General features: G+C 44.6%; 1 protein-coding gene across 3 annotated transcripts in view; it reads left to right on the top strand.

The window, feature by feature from the left end:
• LOC122801567 (U2 snRNP associated SURP domain containing) overlaps positions 1 to 25,349 on the top strand; it is a 2,423,494-nt gene that overhangs the window by 1,204,659 nt on the left and 1,193,486 nt on the right. For all 3 annotated transcript variants that reach the window (XM_044071008.1, XM_044071006.1, XM_044071007.1), the window contains one exon: positions 21,129 to 21,223. In XM_044071008.1, coding sequence (XP_043926943.1) covers positions 21,129 to 21,223 — 95 coding nt within the window. The remainder of the gene's footprint in view (positions 1 to 21,128; positions 21,224 to 25,349) is intronic.

Below are 25,349 nucleotides of genomic sequence, written 5' to 3'. Positions count from 1 at the left end.
AATTTCTAAGGCCATTTATTTTTGTTCTTTTCATAGCAAGCAACTTTCTGCTTCAATTTGAACTTATTCTATGAGGACAGTAGCCTCTTTTTGAGCTTTCTTCAAAGGTGTGAATACTAGGGCCATCCTGGAGTAGGATTTGGTAGGGCTATCCTTCTTGGGTTTGTAGAGGGCTACTCTATGCCTTCCTTCTCCTGTATTTTACAGAAGCTTTGGTAATTTCCCACGTGTGATGAATACTGCAACAGTGACAAGGAAGGACATAGTACAGTTGTATAATATCTCGCCATAACAGTAGGTGTCCTTCCTTATCTCTGTTGTAGTATTCAGTCCCTCCCTCCTGCCCCTTTGCTGGCTGAGGGGGTCTTTGCCTTATTTCCCTATTTCTCTTTTCCTCTGGAATGTGCATGTTCTCCTTTCTCTTGGGGTTGCTCTAGTTCTCCTGAGGTACTTCAGTACTGAGTTTGGAGCATGCGTACATCACCTTTGTGTCCTGTGCCCGCATAAGGATATATGCTTTGATGTATGATGCTAGGAGGATATAAACACTGGCCGGCCGTTGGATTATCCATGGCAAGAGATCCCACATGTGATGAATACTTCAGCAGTGAATAGAAGGAGATCTACCCTTACAGTATAAGAAGGAATCAGAACTGCAAACTAAACAAGGATATACATTTTGAGCCTCAAGAGCAGGAGCACACTCAAGCAAATCTGCAGTCTGCGGCTACCACTCCACCCATACAGTATAAGAAGGAATCAGTACTGCAAACTAAACAAGGATATACATTTTGAGCCTCAAGAGCAGGATCAGTCCACCCAGGCATTCTACTTGTATGTTTTATGAGAGTGAAGCTATTACATTAGCAGTATTTCTTAGTAGTTCTCAGCTTGCTAATAAAACTGACTGTTGTAGCCTTGTGTCCTCTCCCCCCACTAGTACAGTAATCCTAACTGTCCAATAGACAGTATACATTTAATTCACATCCCTGTGACTAAATTAACCATCAAGCAGCCCTCTCGGTGCGTTCTGTTTTAGTTTGTATCACTTGGAGGCCCACCTGTTTATTTGCATCTATATACATTCCCCTTCATTGCTAATGTATCTCCCTACTCTAATCTGTGCACAAACTGGTTACTAATCAGCAAGTCAATGTGAAGACACACTCCCAACCTTAATAAACTTTGCTGTCTCTTCTCTCCTTCACTTTACAGGTAGTTTGAATTATTACTTACCCCCTCTGAGGCCTTCACTGATTTCCACTGATTGCCTCACTGGTTTCTTTGCATTCCACCTGGTTTACACCCCTTGTGCTATCTTCCTCCCCCAATACAAAGTCTATATTAGAATCCTGCTGAGCATGGAGCCATCTTTAAATTTCTAGTCTCCCACCAGGACACAAGTGCTCCTCAGCAATTACATTCTGCTTGCCGGGAAGCCATTAGACCTCAGGAATTTGTTTTAAAAGTGTTCAGATTTGTAAAGTAATACTTACTTTTTCTTTTGTCTTGGTTGGCTCTGCCCCACTCCATTCACCCTCGCTAACGCTCGGGCTGTCTCCGCTCCCCTGCCCTGCCTCCTATTCCCTCCCGCCCCCACTACCTCTACATTTATAGTAAGCACAGCCACACCCACAGCTCACCCTCACGTCACCTCCACCAATCACAGCTCCTCAAGTCATATCACATTATACCACACCAACTTGCTCCACAAAAAATACTCCCAATCACTCTCATTCCCACTAGGCATTTTTTACATCACCCACACTACTTCCCCATCCACATATAGTGCAACCCTATAATTCCTATTCAGAACCCCCACCTAGCAACAACTTAAATTTTATAACCATGACTGTCACGCAACTAAGTCTAGTCTGTCTTCTCATAATTCTTTACAACACCACAAGTTATCACTCTTGCAATATCCCTAAACTTAGTAGCACAACACTGCATTATGCACTCTCGTATACAGACACCACACATTATAATAATATCTGCCCACAGTTATTCAAGAACTACATAACGGACCAATTCAGGACTAAACACATATGCTCTCATTCCTACTCCAAAAAAACACAATACTTTCTCACACTCCTCACCAAACTCCAACATCTGTATAACCATTTTAACTCCAGGCTCACCATAAGTGGGGATATCCACCCAACCCAGGCCCAAATCCATCCTGTCCAACTCAAACTGCTCCAACACAAATGTCAGAACATAACATCCCCACTTTATTCATCCCTGGGAAAATCAACAACAGCAGCAAAACCAACCATCTTTTAATGCTAAATATTAATATTAGAAGTATCAAAAATAAAATACCTGAACTCCAGGCCACAATAGCACACTACTCCCCAGACATAGTTGCTTTAACAGAAACCTGGCTAAATACAAACATAGCTAATTCAGAAGTTCTCCCTACCGGCTACAATATCATTAGACAAGACAGACCACTTCATAAAGGGGGTGGAACTGCCTTACTGTACAAGTCAAACTTAACTGTCCGTCAGTTACCAAACTCCTACCACTCCCCCAATAATTGGGACATACTTATCTCACAACTTCAACTTCACCCTAAAAAGGTCATCACCACAATTGTGATCTATATTCCACCTGGTAATACGCTAGCCTTGAAGACTTCTTATCCTGGTGTTCTTCCACATATTCGCAAGAAACCCTTATTCTGGGGGATTTCAACCTAGATTGGTTCACCTGTATATCAGAACCACCAAGTAATCTAATAAATCTCCATGGCTACCAGCAGCTACTCCAAATTCCAACTAGATGTGATAAAAAATCTAAAAGGGAATCCATCCTTGACTGGGTCCTAACTAACAACCCCACATTGTACCCTCACACAGGCAGTCTCCCAGACACCTTAAGTGACCACAACATAATATACTTTATACGTAGTAGAACAAGCATATGCAAAACCACTAACTATATATCCACTAGAAACACATCGTGCTGCATAGGACATATGTTTGAGACCAGTAATCCTCTTGGTGAGGTACTTTTGTGGTCTTTCCAGCTGTTGGAAGTGTCTTGTGAGGTACATCCCAAATGGGGCATTTTACTCTATGATGGGTCTAATGAGTGACGAGTAGAGGGGCACTATAACCTCTTTATTTCTAGATGCAAACCCTTTAGTAATTAGATGGGCCACATAGAAGGATTTCCTAACTACTTTGGCAATATGATTGTCAAAGGGAGAGATTACTATCTACCTGGGTCCCCAGATCTCTTATTACCTCTTCTGTATTAAGGGGGCTGCCACCTATGTTGTAATTCGTGGGTGTTTTTTTTCCAAATGGGATGACTATGCATTTTTTGGCATTTAGCTTGAGGCCATGACTTGGACACCAGGTGTCCGTCTCAGTAAGGCCCTTTTGGAGAATGTCCATGTCAGCCGGAGAGTCAGTTATGGCTCTGTTTGCAATCATCGACGAACTTGGTTAGCCATAGTCCTCCTGTGTTTGCCTGTACTTCTGAGAAGTATATGCCAAACAGTAGGGGTCCCAGGACTGAGCCTTGTGGGACACCACTTGTGACTGGTTTAAAGTCGGACCTGGAGCCCGCTATTCTTACCTTGTGAGTTCTGTCTGTAAGCCAGTTGGCAACCCATCTTGTGACGTAGGGGTTTATGTTCAGGCTGGTGAGTTTTTCTGTAATACCCGTCAAAAGCCTTGGCGAGGTCAAGGTAAGCTGTGTGAACCACCTTTCCCTCGTCTATGGCCTTGGAGACTGTCTCGAAGAAGTCAACCAGGTTTAGTAGGCATGATCTGCTCTTAAAGCCAAACTGGGTTGGGTTAAGTGTTTGGAGGTTCCCAATGTCTTTGTTAATGAGTTCCATGATGATGCGCTCCATAGCCTTGCAGACCAGGCTAGTCAGGCTTATGGATCGATAGTTACCAGGGTCAGTTGTGGCCCCTCCTTTGAGGAGAGGAATAACCGTTGCTGTGTGCCATTTTATGGGCACGTAGCCTGTGGAGAGGCTGAGGTTGAACAGCGTGTTTAGGTGGGGGGTTCGTTCTGTAGTTCGTGCAAGACGCAGCCTGGGACACCTTCTAGTTCCATTGACACTGTGTTTTTGGCTTTTGAAAGGGCTGTTTTCACCTGTGTGTCTGATTTTTGGGACACTACAGTTTTCCGGTATTGTTGTGGGCCCTTTTGGAGGTGAGAGGGGGGGTGAAGTTTGCACTGAATCTATCTGCCAGGATGTTGGCAATATCAGTAGGTTCAGTATATTTTGTGCTAGTTTGCTCTAGTTCAGTGCATATCTGCGAGTTGCCACTTAGATTCTTAACATAGCTAAATAAGGCTTTGTGGTTATCTTTTGAATCCTTGACTATTTTTCTTTCGAAGTTAGCCTTGGATGATTTCATGAGGGACCTCAGTTTCTTACTGATACTGATCAGGGATGTCTTTCCTTCTTGGGATTTGCTTTTTTTCTGAACTAGTTTCCTCCTTCTATTGTATAGCCTGTTTATTGCAGGGGTCCACCAAACTGGTTTCCTTCTCTTAGAGGAGTGAGTCTTAGTTTTGCTAGGGATGCATGATCCATGCATCCTTGTAGGTGCTCATAGAGTGCATTTGTAAAGGTTTCTGCATCTTGGGCAGCGTTATCTTTAGCATGGGGGCTGTGAAACTTACCACCTCTGTCTTAAGTAAGGTGAAGTTTGCTTTAGAAAAGTTTTTTTTTTACTGTGGTTTCCTTAGTTGGGAATCTGACACGTTTTCTCCCCTTCCCCTCACCAGGTTCCCCTGTTTCTCATCATTTTGTTGTCTGGCAGCACATTGTACTTCATACTCTTGGGCTCTGTCCATTATCTGTCACGGTTATTTTATGGTTTGGAAGTCCCTTCTCCCTATTTCAGGTCTTTCTCAACCTCCTTCAGACCAGCTTACTCATTTGTCTGTGGTTCTGCAGGGTCTATTGGATCAGGGTACCAGCCAATCCATTCCAGTATCCCAAAAAGGAACATGGTTTTACTCCAGATTTTCTGGTTATTAGAAAGGAGGGGTCCTGGAGACCTGTCCTACACCTCTCCTTTCTCAACACCTTTCTGAAGATTCCTTCTTTATGATGCTTTCTTTCTAGACTGTTTCACTTCATCAGGCTCTTCTGGTCTCCCTAGACCTAAAGGACACCTATCTTCATATTCCCATTCACCCTTTCTTCAAGAACTTTTTACCTCTCATTTTCAGTTCTCTGCTTTGCTCTTTGGTATTTCTACAGCCCCAAGGATATTCACCAAATATCTGGATCTTGTCATAGCATTTTGCAGGTTTGAGGGAACCCAGATTTTCCCACATCTGGATGACCTGCTAATTCAGGCTCCCTCAGAACCCAGGCTTCTGTAGGATCTGTACTTCACCATGCTTCTCCTGTGCAGTGTGGGATTCACTATCAATCTCAAAAAGTTCAGTTTTGTCTCCTTCTCTAGGGTTCCTATTACCTGATCGAACATTTAGGTTAGCGAATACCTAAATGTCGATCTGATAATAGCGAAAACAAAAAACCTGCAAACGGTTGACTTAATGCAGGGAAAGAATCCCCTTGGCCGTTAGGCAGATTTTGCCCTTTCCCTACTGTAGAGCGATCTCTGAGTTGGTATATTTAGTTAGGGAGGGTGTGGGGGGGCAAAGCCCCCCCCCCACTTTATTTTGGTTTAAATTTTTTTTGTGGTCGAGGAAATTCATTCCCTATGTTAAATCGGCCGTTTGCCATTTTAATTTTTCGATATTACCAGATCGTCATTTAGGTATTCACTAACCTAAACATTCGTTCAGGTAATATAGACGCCCTTCTCAAGACCACGTTTTTCTGGGTTGCAGAATCCAAACCATTCCAATGTTGGCTTCTCTTCCTTCTCCGAAGATCCTGTCTCTGACAGTCTGCTTCCATTCTCTTCTACCCCTCTCCTTCATTCCAGCAAGGGAATTAGTTTTGTTCCAGCATTGCCACTCTGTGGAGTTAATGGTTCCTATACTAACTTGCCTCAAACTCTAGTTTCACTGGTGGATTTGACAGCTCTGTCTTAATCCTGGCCTGCCTTTTCAGACTCTACCTCTTCAGACACTTGATCTATGATTGGGAGCCACTTCTAACAATTGGAAGGTTCGGGATGTATGGTTCCTTCATCAGAGGTCAGACCTCATCAACATAAGAAATGTTTCTTTTCATGCCAGGACATTGTGTTTTGTGGTTTCTAAGCAAACCATCTCCTCCTAAATTTCTAAGGCCATTTATTTTTGTTCTTTTCATAGCAAGCAACTTTCTGCTTCAATTTGAACTTATTCTATGAGGGCAGTAGCCTCTTTTTGAGCTTTCTTCAAAGGTTTGAATACTAGGTCCATCCTGGAGTAGGATTTGGTAGGGCTATCCTTCTTGGGTTTGTAGAGGGCTACTCTATGCCTTCCTTCTCCTGTCTTTTACAGAAGCTTTGGTAATTTCCCACGTGTGATGAATACTGCAACAGTGACAAGGAAGGACATAGTACAGTTGTATAATATCTCGCCATAACAGTAGGTGTCCTTCCTTATCTCTGTTGTAGTATTCAGTCCCTCCCTCCTGCCCCTTTGCTGGCTGAGGGGGTCTTTGCCTTCTTTCCCTATTTCTCTTTTCCTCTGGAATGTGCATGTTCTCCTTTCTCTTGGGGTTGCTCTAGTTCTCCTGAGGTACTTCAGTACTGAGTTTGGAGCATGCGTACATCACCTTTGTGTCCTGTGCCCGCATAAGGATATATGCTTTTATGTATGATGCTAGGAGGATATAAACACTGGCCGGCCATTGGATTATCCATGGCAAGAGATGTGATGAATACTTCAGCAGTGAATAGAAGGAGATCTACCCTTACAGTATAAGAAGGAATCAGAACTGCAAACTAAACAAGGATATACATTTTGAGCCTCAAGAGCAGGAGCACACTCAAGCAAATCTGCAGTCTGCGGCACCACTCCACCCATACAGTATAAGAAGGAATCAGTACTGCAAACTAAACAAGGATATACATTTTGAGCCTCAAGAGCAGGATCAGTCCACCCAGGCATTCTACTTGTATGTTTTATGAGAGTGAAGCTATTACATTAGCAGTATTTCTTAGTAGTTCTCAGCTTGCTAATAAAACCGACTGTTTTAGCCTTGTGTCCTCCCCCCACTAGTACAGTAATCCTAACTGTCCAATAGACAGTATACACTTAATTCACATCCCTGTGACTAAATTAACCATCAAGCAGCCCTCTCGGTGCGTTCTGTTTTAGTTTGTATCACTTGGAGGCCCACCTGTTTATTTGCATCTATATACATTCCCCTTCATTGCTAATGTATCTCCCTACTCTAATCTGTGCACAAACTGGTTACTAATCAGCAAGTCAATGTGAAGACACACTCCCAACCTTAATAAACTTTGCTGTCTCTTCTCTCCTTCACTTTACAGGTAGTTTGAATTATTACTTACCCCCTCTGAGGCCTTCACTGATTTCCACTGATTGCCTCACTGGTTTCTTTGCATTCCACCTGGTTTACACCCCTTGTGCTATCTTCCTCCCCAATACAAAGTCTACATTAGAATCCTGCTGAGCATGGAGCCATCTTTAAATTTCTAGTCTCCCACCAGGACACAAGTGCTCCTCAGCAATTACATTCTGCTTGCCAGTAAGCCATTAGACCTCAGGAATTTGTTTTAAAAGTGTTCAGATTTGTAAAGTAATACTTACTTTTTCTTTTGTCTTGGTTGGCTCTGCCCCACTCCATTCACCCTCGCTAACGCTCGGGCTGTCTCCGCTCCCCTGCCCTGCCTCCTATTCCCTCCCGCCCCCACTACCTCTACATTTATAGTAAGCACAGCCACACCCACAGCTCACCATCGCGTCACCTCCACCAATCACAGCTCCTCAAGTCATATCACATTATACCACACCAACTTGCTCCACACAAAATACTCCCAATCACTCTCATTCCCACTAGGCATTTTTTACATCACCCACACTACTTCCCCATCCACATATAGTGCAACCCTATAATTCCTATTCAGAACCCCCACCTAGCAACAACTTAAATTTTATAACCATGACTGTCACGCAACTAAGTCTAGTCTGTCTTCTCATAATTCTTTACAACACCACAAGTTATCACTCTTGCAATATCCCTAAACTTAGTAGCACAACACTGCATTATGCACTCTCGTATACAGACACCACACATTATAATAATATCTGCCCACAGTTATTCAAGAACTACATAACGGACCAATTCAGGACTAAACACATATGCTCTCATTCCTACTCCAAAAAAACACAATACTTTCTCACACTCCTCACCAAACTCCAACATCTGTATAACCATTTTAACTCCAGGCTCACCATAAGTGGGGATATCCACCCCAACCCAGGCCCAAATCCATCCTGTCCAACTGAAACTGCTCCAACACAAATGTCAGAACATAACATCCCCACTTTATTCATCCCTGGGCAAATCAACAACAGCAGCAAAACCAAGCATCTTTTAATGCTAAATATTAATATTAGAAGTATCAAAAATAAAATACCTGAACTCCAGGCCACAATAGCACACTACTCCCCAGACATAGTTGCTTTAACAGAAACCTGGCTAAATACAAACATAGCTAATTCAGAAGTTCTCCCTACCGGCTACAATATCATTAGACAAGACAGACCACTTCATAAAGGGGGTGGAACTGCCTTACTGTACAAGTCAAACTTAACTGTCCGTCAGTTACCAAACTCCTACCACTCCCCCAATAATTGGGACATACTTATCTCACAACTTCAACTTCACCCTAAAAAGGTCATCACCACAATTGTGATCTATATTCCACCTGGTAATACGCTAGCCTTGAAGACTTCTTATCCTGGTGTTCTTCCACATATTCGCAAGAAACTCTTATTCTGGGGGATTTCAACCTAGATTGGTTCACCTGTATATCAGAACCACCAAGTAATCTAATAAATCTCCATGGCTACCAGCAGCTACTCCAAATTCCAACTAGATGTGATAAAAAATCTAAAAGGGAATCCATCCTTGACTGGGTCCTAACTAACAACCCCACATTGTACCCTCACACAGGCAGTCTCCCAGACACCTTAAGTGACCACAACATAATATACTTTATACGTAGTAGAACAAGCATATGCAAAACCACTAACTATATATCCACTAGAAACACAAAAAATTCTCTCTTGAGGTCCTCAACACTTTACTCTGTAACTGTGACTGGACCCCCCTAAAAACCTCCCACTTGACCAGGCTGTAGCATATTTCAACAAAACATTTCTACAACACCTAGACACTGTTGCTCCATTGTGCAAAATCAAGGTTAGAACCTGTACAAACCCCTGGCTCAGTAAAGAAACCAAACAAATCCTCAAGTCCAGAGACTTTACTATCAAAAAAACAAAGAAACACAAAGCCTAACTAAGTACCAAGAACTGCACAAAAAAAATGCATTAGGCTGGACAAAAAAATCCTGCTACACAACATTACAAAGTAAATACCAACACAACCCGCAAAAATTTTGGAAAAATGTAAACCAGCCACTAAAATCCACCCAAAAGGCTACCCCCAAACCAACCACCCCTGACACTAAAGTTCCCATCGAAACACAATTCAACTCCCACTTTGTGAACTCAATTCTATCCTTAGTATCACAGGACAGTTCCTTCCTCACTATCCCCCAACACAAATAACACTAATACAAGCTTTACCCTCAAAACAGTTTCCACCACTTCAATCAAAAGCATGCTCTCCAAACTAAAAACCTCATCAACAGCAGCCGACCTACTCCCCAGCTATTTCTTGAAACTCACAGCAGATGCTATTGCTATCCCAGTCTCCACTCTCATAAACAAATCAGTTGTTGAAAATTATGTGCCCAAACTCTGGAAAATATCCTATGTTACACCCATACATAAAGGCAGGACCTCCACGGAACTTAATAACTACAGACCCATTGCTTTACTCCCGGGCCATAATCCTAGGAAAATGCATCCATACCCAGATGCTAAACTAGCTCCTAGACAGCAACATCCTGTCACCTACTCAGCATGTTTTCAGACCTGCCCATAGTACCACTACAGCCCTCTTCTGCTTCACAGACACAGTAAACCGTCTCAAAAATGAAGGCCTACAAGTGTCAACTCTTTTTTGGATATGTCCAAAGCATTTGACACAGTCTCACACCAAATCCTGCTACTAAACCAATATCATCAATCAATTCCACTCTTACCTGGTTCCAAAGCTACTTAACTGACAGGTACCAAGCTGTGAAATGGGAAAATTCTCTCTCTCCTCAGCTGCCCATAACTATATTAGGACCACTACTATTCACAGTCTTCACAAATGACCTCCATACCTCCACACAGCATGCATCTATAATTCAGTATGCAGATGACACTACCTTAATCTGTGCTGCACAAAACATTCCCACCGTCCTGAAAACAACTCAACTAGCATTCTCTGACATTGAAAACTACCTTACCAAAGTCCAACATATCCTCAAGCCAAAGAAAACTCAGCTTATGATTATAACCAGTTCTAACAAAAACACTAACAGTCAATTCACTATCTACTCCACTAATGCTACTCCAATTGCTCCAGTGGCACAGGCTAGGCTATTGGGAATAACCATAGACTCCCACCTAAAATTTGATAGTCATCTCAACTTAACTATTAAAAAAGTACATGCCAAACTGGGGTCGCTCTACCGTATCAAACCATTTCTTACCAACAACACAAGATCAGCCATTGCTCGCTCTCAACTTCTATCCACCCTACTCTATGCATCTCCCATTCTGACTAATTTCAACAAAACTGAACTAAGCAAAATGGAAGCCTGCTATAACAGAATTGCGCGCTTTGCTGTACATTGCTCATATAGAACTCATCACTGTACTGCTTTGAGACAGCTCCACTGGCTTGAACTGCCCAACCTCCTAACTTACAATCAGCTCTGCCTCTGTCATTCTATCTATTACCTCCCCAGTAAGTGTCCTGCCCTCAGATACCTAGTACAACATCACTCAGCCAAAAGGCCTCTTAGATCATCAAGCAAACTACTACTAGAAGTCATCAACAGCTGCAGTAGCTTTGGAGTTGCACTATATAGTAGTTCAGTGGCTAAAAAATGGAATTCTGTCCCTACAAGCATTCAAAACACATCATCCAAAGCCTCCTTTAAAGACCTCATCAGGCAACATCTCAAGGAAAGTTGGCAGTGCCATGATTGCTCCCCAGGCTAGTGAAAGCGGATAACACATACATACAAAATCTAGAGCACTTGATAATAGTTTTCAGTCTTACTCTCAAACACTGGCTAATCTACAATGTTTGTACTGTACCTGTGTACTATGTATGTATTCTACCTATGTTCCAAATTTCAGCTGTACACCACAAATCTATTAATTACCTTTATTTTTAAAATTAATATTTTTTTGTTTGTTCTCTCCACTGTAACTGTTTATGTGCCGCATACCACTGTAAAAACATGTCTCCTGTAATGTGTGTGTATACTGATCATGTCTAAATAACTTAATGTGTCTGTAATTTTTCTTTGTGGAGCTTTTCTCCCCGGGCCTCTGCTGAAAAAGGGCCTTTTCGGCTCAGACAGACACCCCCAGTTAACAAATGTAAAATAAAAAAAATAAAATAAAAATAATACTGTTATGGTAAGATTTTTCACAACTGTACTTTTTTTCAGGTTGAAATATTTCCAGCTATCCCATTAGGTCTACAGTAGTGGGTGTGTATGGGGGGGGGGGGTGTAACACCAGACCTTGAGGCTGCTTGAGTGAGTGTTCATTTGCATGGCAGAGGGTTTAGAATGTCTAAAGATGAAAATATCAATCTACAGAATATTGAATACAAAATACAGAATATTCAGAAGGTCGACAAATTATGCTGGTAGTTAGTTTCTGAAGTCACGGTACAGCTTGGAGTGTTTTTCCCCCCTTTCCTCACTGTTGTGAGGTCTTGGATCTTGTTTTAAGTTTTTTAGCTTGGTTTCAACAATTCCATGCATGTGATAATATGGATTCAATGTTTTGAATGTCAAACTATTTGTGAAGTTGACATTTTGATGTAGACCCTGTGGATGTGGTAGCATCTGTTTATTTGTAGTGTGAGTTCAGGATCTGTTGGAGGGGCCTGATTGTTGGCAGGCATGAGGTGGAAAATACCCTGGGAGTAGAGAACAATATAAAGTCTAAAATGAGATCCATTGGACTTCAGACCAAATGTTTTGACAGGCAACCGATTCAAAGACTATTTTTACAGTTACTGCCAAGTATGAGCATTCCACCTCAGTTCCCAGCTGTTGCCACTTTGCCTGATTCAGCTTAATTTTATTTATATTTTTATGACTAGGCTAAACCTGCCAGCCATTGCCCATTTTCAGAGGGCTATCTACAGTTAATACTGATAGAAAACTTTTCAGGGAATCAAAAGTTCATGTATTGTCGTCTGTGGACAACCTGCCTCCTAATTTTAGAAAGTCAGCTGCTGTATTTATAGCTTTCCCATTATATTAACCCTGTCAGAGGGCCTAATGCCTGAGCTGTGGGGAAAAACTCTAAATTCATCCTACTTTTCAAAATATGTTTAGAACAAAAAAGTGGACAGTGATCAGTTAACATTCTGTCCAATTTCAAAAGTTCTGTACCAACAATAGCCAGGATTTTTGGTTGACCATAGTTTGCTAGCAGGTAGTAATCATGGTTCAAGAACGTGGCGTGGCTCACATACAGCTACAGACAGATTAGTAAATTATGTCCTCTGAACTGAACATTGGCCAGTACTTGGATTGCTGTAAGGGTTTTGAATTTGTTAGTCACAAACTACTTTTAAACAATTTTAAGGAGATTGAATACATTCAACTAGCATTTAATCGATTCCAGAATTTTCTGTCAGGATGTTGACAGGTGTTCATATGGCACGATACCACTTTAGTTCACTGCCCATTAGGCATTAGATCCTCACAAGGATCCATAGTAGTGTGCGTCTGCAGACAGTAGAGGTAATGACACAGTCATAATTATTCTACTGCTAGAAATTCACAAGTTAATTGGTTGGGTCAACCACTAACATTTAATGGGAAAAAAATATACTTTACAAATCTGCAAAGAGATTTAGCATCCAGAGTGACTTAGGACTGTATAAAAGCTGCTTTTAGTAAAGTTGAATTTTCCTGATAGTTGGAAGTGTTGTGACATACTAACTTATAGTAATCTGAGCTTCCCAAAGGATAGCAGCCACAGTAGATCAGTTTCCAAGAAGGCTTGCACAGATGTTTTCCAGTGGAGGGTCAAACCACAAGTGGAAGAGTGTCAGAGACGAGAAAAATCAGGTGATAGAAGAACATAATTTGAAAACTGTGGCCCAGCAACAGCTTTAATCAAAAGCTCAGCATCATTATGCACAGAGGAATTCATACTTCTGCATAAGATAATATCAAGTGAAGAAAGGATATTTAACTTTGTAGGTTCAGAAAAGTGAGTTTGTCACATAGAATGTTTGATTGAAGAGCTATGCTGCTTTGCAAAGGATGGTGGTTTCTGCCTTCATGCACAACAAATGTTGCAGAAACCATTACTAGTCTGGGAACTTATGTTCATAAGTTGAATTTAAATTACCTTATAACAAATCTGTGTACTTCTGTTGCAGAAATCAAGGAGTATATTGTTTGTGAGTTGTAAATTTTATATGGTGTTTGCAAGAGTGTGTTTCGTTTTTAATGGGTCAAAGGCTAACTTCTGATCTGAAGTAGGGGCTTCATTTGTCAGCAACCTGTGGGTCTTGGATCCGATATCGGATCTGAGCTGGCAACTTGTTTCATAGCCAATGGATCCGAGCTCCTAGCTCCTCCCCTCACCCATAATTCCCTGCCAACCCTCCATGACCTCAGATCTAGTTTGCCGCGCTTGTGAGTAGCTGGATTTTCAGAGCTCTTAGCGATTTGTTAAGATAAGTGTATTTTCTTCCTTCTTTTCTTTTTTTAGATTTAAAACAGTGTGTAAGTGTTAGGTTCCCTTTATTATTTGTACCTTTTATATAGTTTTTTTCCCTCCCCTCGCTGGTCGTTAGTGAGTGTGTGTGTGTTAGTGTTTTGGGGCCTGTGTGCTTGTGTAGTACTTTTCTTCCCTCCAGTATGGCAGAGGTCCCAAAAGCCATTTTTTCAAAATGTACCGAGTGTGGCCATCAGCTCTCCCCGGCTGATGGCCACACTAGGTGCGTTCGGTGCCTTGGGGTTGAACACCTTACCTCAGGCTGTACCATTTGTGCAGCGTTCAACCCCAGGGCACTGAAAGAGCGGAGGTCGAAGCTGGTCCTGGCAGGACTTTTGCCCCCGGACTCGGCTTCGGCCCCCGCTCCTCCCGTGGCGCTTCCACAGCCTGTGGTAATTGCCACTCCTGCCCCCCTTCCCCCGGCCGGGACTCAAACTCCCGCTAAAGTGCCGGAGGACAGGGAGGCCAGGCGGGAGAAACAGAGGGAGAAGCACCACAAGTGGCGGGCCGAGGCCTCCGCTTCGGCCCCGCCGGCTAAGCGGGCTTCTCCCTCCATGGCTTCTAGGTCTCCTCCTCCTCGGCTCCGATCTCCTTGTTTCTCCCCGGGACCCGAGGAGGAGGGGGCCCGATCTCCGTCGAGGTCATCGAGGCGGCATTCCAGGCCTGCCTCGGTGGCCTCGTCGAGATCGACCTACAGCTTGTCAGATGCAGACTTGGACCGGATGATGCGAAGGTTCATCCAGGCCCAGCTGCAGATGGGAGTGCTCTTGCCCCCCCCCCCTTCAGGGGGGGAGCTCGACGCCCTTTTTTGCTCCGATTGCTCCTTCTCCGACCCACTTCCCGGGTTCAGAGCATTCGGAGCCGGGCAGCGTTGGAGCCTGAGGGGTGGGTCGACGCCAACAGTGCTTGGCACTTCGGATCCGACCCTGCCCTCGAGACTGTCGGTTCCATCTTCGGATCTGACCTCTCAGAGCCATGGACCGAGCTTCGGATCCGAGGGATTCAGTGTGCCTTCTGCTCCGTCCAGGTCGGAGTGCACTGGTCCTTCGGATCCGACAGTCACGGCGCCGGTTCCGATCCCTTCATCGGATCCGAGTGGGAGTCGACTCTCGGAGCCCAGGGAGAGCGGCTCCCCCTCGGCCTTCGATGTAGTGGAGAGGGCTCTGTCGAGAGCATCCGGACCCCCGGCCCTTGTCTCGGCTCCACCCTGCACTCCCTCTCTGCTGGGCCAGGCTTCCATCACCCGGCCACAGGGACAGCCTGCTTTGATGTCCCAGGTTGTCCCATTGGAACAGGATGTTGCTGGCGAGACCTCCTCGGACAGCCCCCCCCCGAGGAAGTGCCTCGCAAGCACAAGTGTAAGAGGAGGCACGTGGACTCCCCTGAGTCCTTAACCGAGGACACGGACTTGGATGAAGGGGAAGGCTCCCCAAGATCACCCCCTGAGGATGTCTCCTTTGGAGACATCATGGAAATGCTTAGGATCAGAGGTGGGTGGTCTGACCCCAAGGCTTCCTCTGACGATTCCATGTTTCTGGAGGCATTCGAAGCAGGCCCCTCTACCTCTTGGGTGTCCCCTCCGGCCGACCCCCTGGTGGACCTTATTACCACCAGGGCATGGAAGGACCCGGACACCGTGGAGCCAGTCCCTAAACGCCCGGACAGGATACTGAGCCCCCCCGCAGACCGGTCCCACTGGAGCATGGGTCCCCCTGTAGATGCCATGTTGATGGCGGCAGCCACGAAGAGGGAACTAGCTCAGGAGAGCCCCTCGGTCCATCCACCGAGCAAGGAGTCCTGCTCGATGGATCGAGGGAAGCGAGTTTTTAGTTCAGCGACCTTTTCGGTAAGGTCCCTGAACTGTATGGCACACGTCATCAGGATGCAGCGGGATCTTATCAAAGAATACGCTGCCTCCCCCCCTGAGTCCATGTCGGCGGAGGACAAACAGTTGTACTCCACCCGAATGGCCACTCTGAGATCCGTTTCGAATACCTCTATGCGGCTATTGTCCCACGCCACCGAGGGAGCCGCTAGAGCTAGCGGAGCGGGCCTAGTCATGAGATGTCAAGCCTGGCTCCGGCATGGTGACTTTGCGGAGCCCTTTAAAGTGTCCTTTGCGAACGCCCCTTTCGATGGTTCTGCCCTGTTTGGCAAAACGGTTCGCGAGACGCTAGTCCAGAGCGAGAAGGACGTGAAGACGTTGTCTGCCATCGGAGTCCGCTTCTCTGCTCCCCAGCAGTCCTTTTCGAAGAACCAAAAGGGTCAGAAGAAGATGTGGTTCCAGAAATCACAACATTCCCAACCCGCTCCGGACAACCAGTCCTTCCGTGGCAGAGGAGGACAGGGAGGATGCCGCCCCAGGGGCAGAGGGGCTCCGAGGAACTTTGGGTCCAGAGAATCCTTCTCTGACCGGCCCACGCAGCAGCCCTGAAAGGTTGCCTGGCTGCTCCACTGTGGAGGCAGTCGGGGGGCGCTTCTCGGAGCACCTAGTGGCATGGGAGTCCATCACGTCAGACCGCTGGGTGCTTCGAATTATATCCAGAGGGTACAAAATTCCAATGTTTCATGTCCCCAAAATCAGGAACCTCCCCGATGTACCACCCGATCAGAGGGAGGCTGCAGCTGCAGAAATCCAGCAGCTGCTAGGAGAAAAAGCCATCCAGCCCGTCCCCCAAGACCAGCTCGGATTAGGGTTCTACTCCAGGTTCTTTCTGGTGCCAAAAAAGACGGGGGACTTGAGACCAATTCTAGACCTTTCCCATTTGAACCTGTCGGTAACCAAGGAAAAATTCTGAATGGTCACTCTTCAATCTATTCTCCCCCTCCTACGGGAGAACGATTGGATGTGCTCTATAGACCTCAAGGATGCATACTACCACATTCTAATGGACAGACGATCCAGGAGGTTTCTCCACTTCCGGCTGGGAGTCAGTCACTACCAGTTCAGGGTCCTTCCCTTTGGCCTCACCACAGCCCCCAGGGTGTTCACCAAGGTGTTAGCAGTGATAGCGGCCCACCTGAGACTCCAGGGAATGCAGGGCTTCCCGTACCTGGACTGGCTCCTGACCGCCCCAACAAGGCATCTACTTCGCTCATCCAGAGATTGCTTTCTCCGCCTAGCCCCCCCAATTAGGCATCACGATCAATGCGGACAAATCTTCCCTTGCTCCGACACAAGTCATAGAATTTATAGGAGCCAGAATAGACACCAGAGATCTACGAGCCTTCCTGACTTCGGAACAACTACGGAATTTGCAACTTCATGTGCGGGCCATCCTCCATTCAGAAGCCCCACCGGCGGAATTGGTCCTGAGGGCACTGGGCTCCATGGCGGCAGCGATAACGCTCCTTCCATGTGCCCACCTAAACATGAGGGTACTGCAGTGGACCCTTCTAGTGCAATGGTCCTTTCAGTCTTTTCCTCTCCATCACCCCATCGCTATCAGCAAGGCTTGCAGGAGGGCCCTGTTACGGTGGCTTCATGCTCTGGATCTCCATACGGGCCGACCCTTCTGCACTCCTCCCCTCTCGCCACGGTGACCACGGATGCCTCCCGCCTCGGGTGGGGGGGGGGCATTATTCAGGCAGGACAGTCCAAGGCACGTGGAACGATACAGAGACCTCCCTGCATATCAACGTTCTGGAGATGAGAGCGGTGCTGTATGCGTGGCAAGCACTTCAGAATCCCCTCCCTGTAGGAACTATTGCAATTCAGTCGGACAACATGTCTGTTGTCTGGTACATCAACAAACAGGGGGGAACCAGGTCCTACCCTCTATGCCGTGAAGTCATGAGAGTGTGGGAATGGGCGATTTCCACCAACCGCTTTCTGATTGCAACGCACATTCCGGGGCGGGCCAACATCCTAGCGGACAAACTCAGCCGCACCATTCTTTCCCCTTACGGGTGGTCTCTCAACCCACTAGTAGCGAAGCAGATATTCGCAATATGGGGGCAACTCTGCTGCGATCTCTTTGCCTCTCCCTCAAACACCAAATGTGACAATTTCTTCGCTCTGATTCCCCCTCCAGGGGAAACTCCAAGAGACGCTCTGGTGCATGCTTGGCCGCCCGGTCTACTTTATGCCTATCCTCCTCTACCCCTGATGCTACAGCTCTTACAGAAAGTCTCGCAGTTGGGGAGCAGGCTGATCCTCATTGCCCCATTCTGGCCTCGGCAAACTTGGTTCCCTTACCTGTGGTCTCACCTAGTGAATCCCCCCTGGATTCTGGATCCCAGTCCGGATCTAATCTCCCATCCGTCGGGCTTGTCGACCCCAAATCTGGACAGTCTGAAGCTGATAGCTTGGTTGCTCCAGTTCCACTCCTAGTTAGGACTCCCGGTATCTCTTCACCAGTCAAAGCCATCCTCATGGCAGCGCATAAACCTTCCACCAGGAAAGTGTACCGCAGTAAATGGAAACGTTTTTCCGTCTGGGCGGAGCATCATAATCTAGATCCCTTTACTGCCCCTCTTCCATCCATACTAGACTTCCTAACCGGACTCTTTCAGGAAGGCGCTAGTTGCTCAACCGTCAAAGTACAATTGGCGGCCATCTCCCATTACCATGTGGGACATGACACAGGGCCCTCGATGTCGGCCAAATTGTGTAAAACCTTTCTCAAGGGTACTTTTCTGCTTAGACCCCCTATCAAAGAAGCCGTACCCCCTTGGGATCTTTCACTAGTTTTTCAAGCCCTAACTGCTCCCCCATTTGAGCCTGCCGCTTCAGTGGATCTCAAATACTTGTCCTGGAAAACAGCGTTCCTTGTAGCCATTACTTCCGCGAAAAGAGTTTCGGAACTTCAAGCCCTTTCTGTGAAGCCTCCTTACTTGATTTTTCAGCCGGACAGAGTGTACCTCAGGACCAATCCCTCCCTCCTTCCTTCCCAAAGTAGCATCAGAAACCAATATAAATCAATCCATAAATCTACCGGTCTTCTTTCCTAAATATCAGAATAAAGGAGAGTACAAGTTGCACTCATTAGATGTTCATTGGCAGCTACGTTTTTATACTCATAGGACTGCTGGTCACAGGCAATCTGACCAGCTGTTCATTTCCTTTGCCAAATTCAATTTGGGGAAAGCAGTCTCAAAAATCACCTTGTCACGCTGGATTTCCCAATGTATTCTTTTAGCTTACCAAGCTTCTGGGAGACCCGCACCTGGAGGAGTTTGCGCACATTCCACTCGTTCCATCTCTACTTCTGCTGCCTTCAAATCTAGAGTTCCGTTGGATGATATTTGTTCGGCAGCCACTTGGGCCTCATCTCATACCTTTATTAACCACTACAAACTGGACGTAATTTCTAGAGGGAGAGCATCCTTTGGCTCCGCAATATCCTTCCATGATGGCCGCCCAAGATTCAGGTAGCTTGGGGACTCTGTCCCACAGGTTGCTGACAAATGAAGTCCCTACTTCAGATTAAGAAGTTATGTACTCACCATAGCGTTCCATCTGAGTAGGTGGCTTCATTTGTCTGCAACCATCCCCCCTCCTTCCCCCTGGCCTTCAGAATGGATCTATGTAGGTTGTTTATTGGAATACCTCTTTTGGGTATCTATAGAGGGGCAAACTTGATCTGAGGTCATGGAGGGGTTGGCAGGGGATTATGGGTGAGGGGAGGAGCTAGGAGCTCGGATCCATTGGCTATGAAACAAGTTGCCGGCTCGGATCCGATATCGGATCCAAGACCCACAGGTTGCAGACAAATGAAGCCACCTACTCAGATGGAACGTTATGGTGAGTACATAACTTCTTATTATATTTAGTTCTGGAGATAAAGGCAGAGCTTTTGAAGTACTTGATTATGTTGGCAGGCTAAAATACTGGTTTTGTTATCTAATCCTGTGACATTGTGACTGTGAATATGATGCAGGAAATTTGTGGACTGATAGCATTTAATAATGGGAAGTAGAAGAGTTAATCACAGCTAAAGTAACAGGCTTACTGAGGATGAGGTGTTTGAAGACAAGTTTCATTTTTGATTTCCAACATTTATAAAGTTTTGAATGATCTGCCATTGAGACTGATTGTTACCATTAAGGGCATCAAGACAGAAACTCTGGCAATATGTGTAGAGTATATTACTAAACATACTGTTGTGAAGTCTAGCTAAGCAGTCATTTAATATTTTTGATTGCTATTAATTGTCTTAATTTTTTAAATTTTCCCTATTTTTAACTGCATGTGTACATTCAGATCTGAAATATAGTGTATTATTTAACAGTTTTAACTTCTCTACATTATGGGGACTTTTTCTTATCCCTTCTATAAGCACAGCTTCTACCTAGTAAAACTAACCTACTAACAAAATATAAATAAGTACAACTTTTAAAAAGAAACTAGTTGAGTGGAATTAATAGTAACCTTTTTTAATCAGAACTCTATTTAGCCATTTGGCTATTGACAGAAATGAACCTGTGAGCATGCTCATTACATTGTTGCACAGTTGGCGTTCAGGTGTGTATTCACAATGTCTTGCTGTTTCCAAGACTTGATAAGTATGTGTTGCATCTTACTGGGATCAAACAACTAGTTTCTGCCTCCATCACCCCTGCGGTAGGCAAGACTGCCTCCTGTAGCAAAAGCTGTCCCCTCCTCCAGATGGACATCCGGTGCTTCGGAAACTAGTTGAACCTGGTTGGAGTTCCAGTTAGATGTTGAGGCAGCTTTAGTGTTGATTTTTGCCAACATTTTATTATTTTGCATTTAGTTAACTTAATGCAATCTTCATATTTTACATTTTCTCAGTATTTTGACCTGTATAGTAAAACTTACATGTCCATTTTTCAGATCATCTCAGCTGCAGTTTTGGCAATGATAAGTGTATATTTTTTATACTGTATATAGTTTTAAGCCAATAGTCTTTGCTTTAAGTACATATTTTCAGTTTCTTACCAGATTCAGTAAATTCTGGAAAGAGCAGCATTAAACCATTTGCCTCAGTTAAATTAGATGCTGAATATTTAATGTTCAAAACTTGAATTATTGTGACATGTTTTAAAATTAGGGGTATTACAGAAGAATAACATTTTCAGCTTGTATCAAGTACACAATTTTTTTGTTACAAATGAGTATTTTTTTTTAACTACTTATACAGAATTCAAGAAGAACGTGATGAACGTCATAAAACAAAATCAAGGCTCAGCCGATTTGAACCTGTAGTCCCTGAGGTGGAAACTCCACGCCGCTCAGGTAAATGCAGTGCTGTCTTGCTGTGTAAAGGAAGTTCAGTAATTCTGTATTTTCGTGAATTTTTGATTGCTGGCTGCTTTGGTTCACATAGTGGCTAAGTTTCCAAAGTGATGCTGGTCTAAATGACAGAGTGGTGGTGTACGTTTTCATCAAACTCTGTCCTCTTCTGGTTGGTTTGCTATCAAATTCTTGCTGCAGAGTGCCGTCTGTGAAACTCTCAAAACTAAGTAGGAGTAGAAAGGCATATGCTATGATTTTATTGTACTTACTTTTCTTCTAGCGTTAAAAGCTGCATAGTAATTTCTGTCTAATTTATGTATGATGATGGAGTTGGGCAGGCTGTTGTAGCATTCATTTGCTTGGTGTAAAGCTCTTTTGCTGCCTTGTTTGGAAACCTTACGTTGGCATATCTTCTGAAGGAATTTGGTACATTGAAGCTGCCTGTATTTTCAGGAGCAAACTAAACCATAAAGTGCTTTACATTTTATTTTTATTTATTTATTTTGGGCATGAGGTGAAGTGAAATAGTGTCAATAAAATGAAGGCTACATGTAAAGCCTAAAGGAAGGTCCAAGCTATAATAAATTGTTTTGAGATTATAAAATAGTGGTAGTAGTGGTAGGGCAGTAAACTTTATAGTCTTAATGTACACAGAACTGATGCATGATCAAAATCATGTCCAGAACTGTTAGTAAATAAAACGAGCAGAAATGTATATGAATCCGCTAGTCCGATCTTACAGAGTAGGAGCACCCACTTAAGAGAGCTGACCACCTAAGTGCAGTGCATGACAGCTCCCTTGATTTAAATTCCACAAGTCTTTTGGGTTTCGAGTACCACGATGAGAATGGGCCCCATTCCAAAGTCAGTGTAGTTAAAGTTCGTGAAATCAGTATTGTTTCAGTCTTTGATGTCAGCCAAAAGTGCTCTTCACAGCACCTGCAATACGTCTAGAATTGACTCCTCCTGTAGTTCATATGGAGTTTACATGTATCTGTAGCATTTCTAAATACGACTGTAAATTCTTTTTTATGAGTCCCATTGTTCCTACTACTGTTGGAACTGTCTGAGTATCCTTCTGCCACATTGCCCTTGTTTCTGCCTGCAAATCCTGGTATTTTATGACTGTCTCTGTTTGTACATAGACACTGTAATCACTGGATGTAGCAATTTCAATGATCAATGCTACATTTGTTTTCTTTTCACAGACTACTATATCTGTTTTTGCCATCTACTTTTTGAACTGTTAGTAATGGGTGATCCCATGTGATATAAACTTCGTCATTCTGTATATTGTTTTGTGGCTCATGTTACCAGTGCTTCTCAGCTATTTTAGTATTGTAATGTTTGCACAATCCCCAGGGTTGCGGTCTTGCCACATTGTTGTAGGTTCATAGGTGCGTACTAGGCTAATGGCCCTGGAGCCTTTACAAGCCTACCCCATAGGATTACCCTGGCATTGTGCCACCCGACCTTAGTTCCTAGTGCCTCTGTTGAGTAGAGCCACTGGAGTGATCCCCGGGGTGAATTTTCTATTTCCCATCCACTCATCAAGATTTTTCTTGAAGAGGCCCAGTGAGGTGCTCTGCTTGACATGTATGGGAAGTCTCTTCAATAGCATGGGCAGTCTCTGGGTTATGAACCTGTCCCTCCAGCATGTTCTGTTGATTGTGGTAATGAGGTTAAGATCTCTGGAGCTTGTGGTGTGGAGGGATTGGGATTTCTTTAGATGCAGCATTTCTAACAGAGCTGGGTCAGACATGGCTTTTGTAAGTCAAGCAGAGATCGCCTCTAAGTAGGCGGTATGAGAGAAAGAATAGTTTGAATTTTTTGAGTCTGTCCATATAGGACAAGTGTTTAAGGCCTAGGATCCTCTATGTGAGGTACTTTTACGGCCTCTCCAGTTGTTGCAGGTGTCTAGTGCGGTACTTGCCAAATGGGGCATTGTAGTCGATGATTGGCCTAATGAGGGAAGAGTAGAGGGAGACAATGACCACCTTCTTCCTGGATGCAAAACCCTTAGTAATGAGATGTGCCACATAGAAGGACTTTCTGACCACAGTGGCAACATGGTGGTCAAAAGAGAGGTTGCTGTCAACCTGTGTTCCCAGATCTCTTATATAAAGCCTTCTGTGTTCAGTGGACTACCATCAATGTGGTAATTCAAGGGAACCGGGTTTTCCCCAAGGGGGATGACGACACATTTTTGGGCATTGAGCTTAAGGCCATGGTTCTGACACCAGTCGTTGGTGTCATTGAGGCCTTTCTGTAGGATGTCAGCATCACTTGGAAAGTTAATAATAGCTCCTAACTTGCAATCGTCTGTGAACTTTGGTAGCCAGAGTCCCTTTGTGTTGGCCTAGACTTGAGAAGTAGATACCAAACATGGGAGGACCCAGGACCGAACCCTGTGGGACTCCACTCGTGACTGGTCTGCAGTCGTCTGACTTCGGGTCAGCTACTTTCCACTGTGGGTTCTATCTGTGAGGCAGTCTGCAACCCACCTAGTGATATAGGGGTTGATGCCTACCTTAATGAGTTTTTCTATGATTCCTGCATGGGGAATGGTGTCAGAGGCCTTGGCCAGATCAAGGTAGGCTGTATGAACCACGATGTCTTCATCCACAGCTCTGATGACTGACTCAAATAAGTTGACCAGGCATGACCTACCTTTCACAAAAAGAACTGTGTAGGATCCAGAGTTTGGAGATTCCCTATATCCTTGTTTATTAGGTCCATGATGATGCATTCCATAGCTTTTCATATCAGACTCGTCAGGCTAATTAGGCGATAATTCCTGGGGTCTGTAGTCGCTCCTCCTTTGTGGAGAGGGATGACTGTAGCAGTGTGCCATTTGGTAGGGGCAAAGTCTGAGGTGAGGCTGTGATTGAACAGGACACACAGGTGAGGTGCCATTTCACTCTGTAGTTCATGTAGAACACAGCCAGGGATATTGTCAGGTCCCATAGAATCTGTATTCTTGGCCTTGGACAGTGCTGTTTTAACCTGTGCAGCAGTAATACTGGGTGCCTGGCTATCTACTGATATTAGTTGGCACTAAATCTGTTGGCCAGTATATTGGCAATATCTGTTGGCTTGGTATAGGAAGTACCATTGTGCAGTAGCTCAGAGCAAATCTGGGTATTGCCATGGAAATTCTTTACATAACTATAGAAAGCCTTGTGGTCGTCTTTCTATCTGCTGCAATTCTGTTTTCATAGCTAGATTTAGAAGATTTTATGAGGAATCTCAATCTTTTGTTGAGGCTGATAAGGGAGTTTTTTCCAGTCTTAGGACTTTGCCTTATTCTGCATCAGTTTCCTCCTTCTGTTGTAGAGTTTGTTTATGGTAGGGGACCACCAGGTTGGCTTCCTTTTTTTTTGAGGAGAGCATCTTGGTTCTATTGGGTATGGCGAGATTCATGCATTTGTGTACGTGTTCATAGTGCATTGGTGTATTATTCGGCGTCACGCAACTATTCTCCATTTGCATGGGTGCCGTGAAGTTAGCCACCTCTGTTTTTAGGAGCCCAAAGTTAGCTTTGGAGAAGTTTTTCATGGTGGTTACCTTTGTGGGTAGGGTGGGAGGGATGTGCATTTCCAAGGTGATTAGTTTGTGGTTGGTTCTAACCAGGAAGGAGTTGACTATTGGTGTAGAGCAACGGTCGCCCATCTTAGTAATGACCAAGGATGTTGCTACCTCTAGTGGGGGTAAGAACAAGCTGGTCCAGATCATTGGAATTAATGAATTCCAGAAAGCATTGGGCAAGTGTATTGGTACGAGTAGTTTTCCCAGTTAATGTCGGGGTAGTTGAAGTTGCCCAGTATATGAGTGTTAGGTTGGACCCTAATATTCTCCAGGGTGCTTAGGAACATGGAGTGTGAGTTTTGGGACATGGTTGGTGGACCATATGAGGCTATGACCTGAATCTCTGTCTTACCCAATGTTAGCTGCACCTGAAGTATCTCAGGTGCATTATGTTGGGCTACCAGTCTGGAGGTGTGCACATTCTTTATGAATGTGGAGACACCACTGCCTTTGGAGCTTCGGTCCAAGTTGTACACTAGCTCCATGATTTGTATGTCACACCCAACAGCAGTATGTCAACTGTTTCCAGTTCTGTTAT

This window comes from Protopterus annectens, chromosome 5.part0 (genome assembly GCF_019279795.1).
Source record: "Protopterus annectens isolate FY-2018-M chromosome 5.part0, PAN1.0, whole genome shotgun sequence".
Taxonomy (NCBI): domain Eukaryota; kingdom Metazoa; phylum Chordata; order Ceratodontiformes; family Protopteridae; genus Protopterus; species Protopterus annectens.
This window is presented reverse-complemented; position numbering and strand designations above follow the sequence as displayed.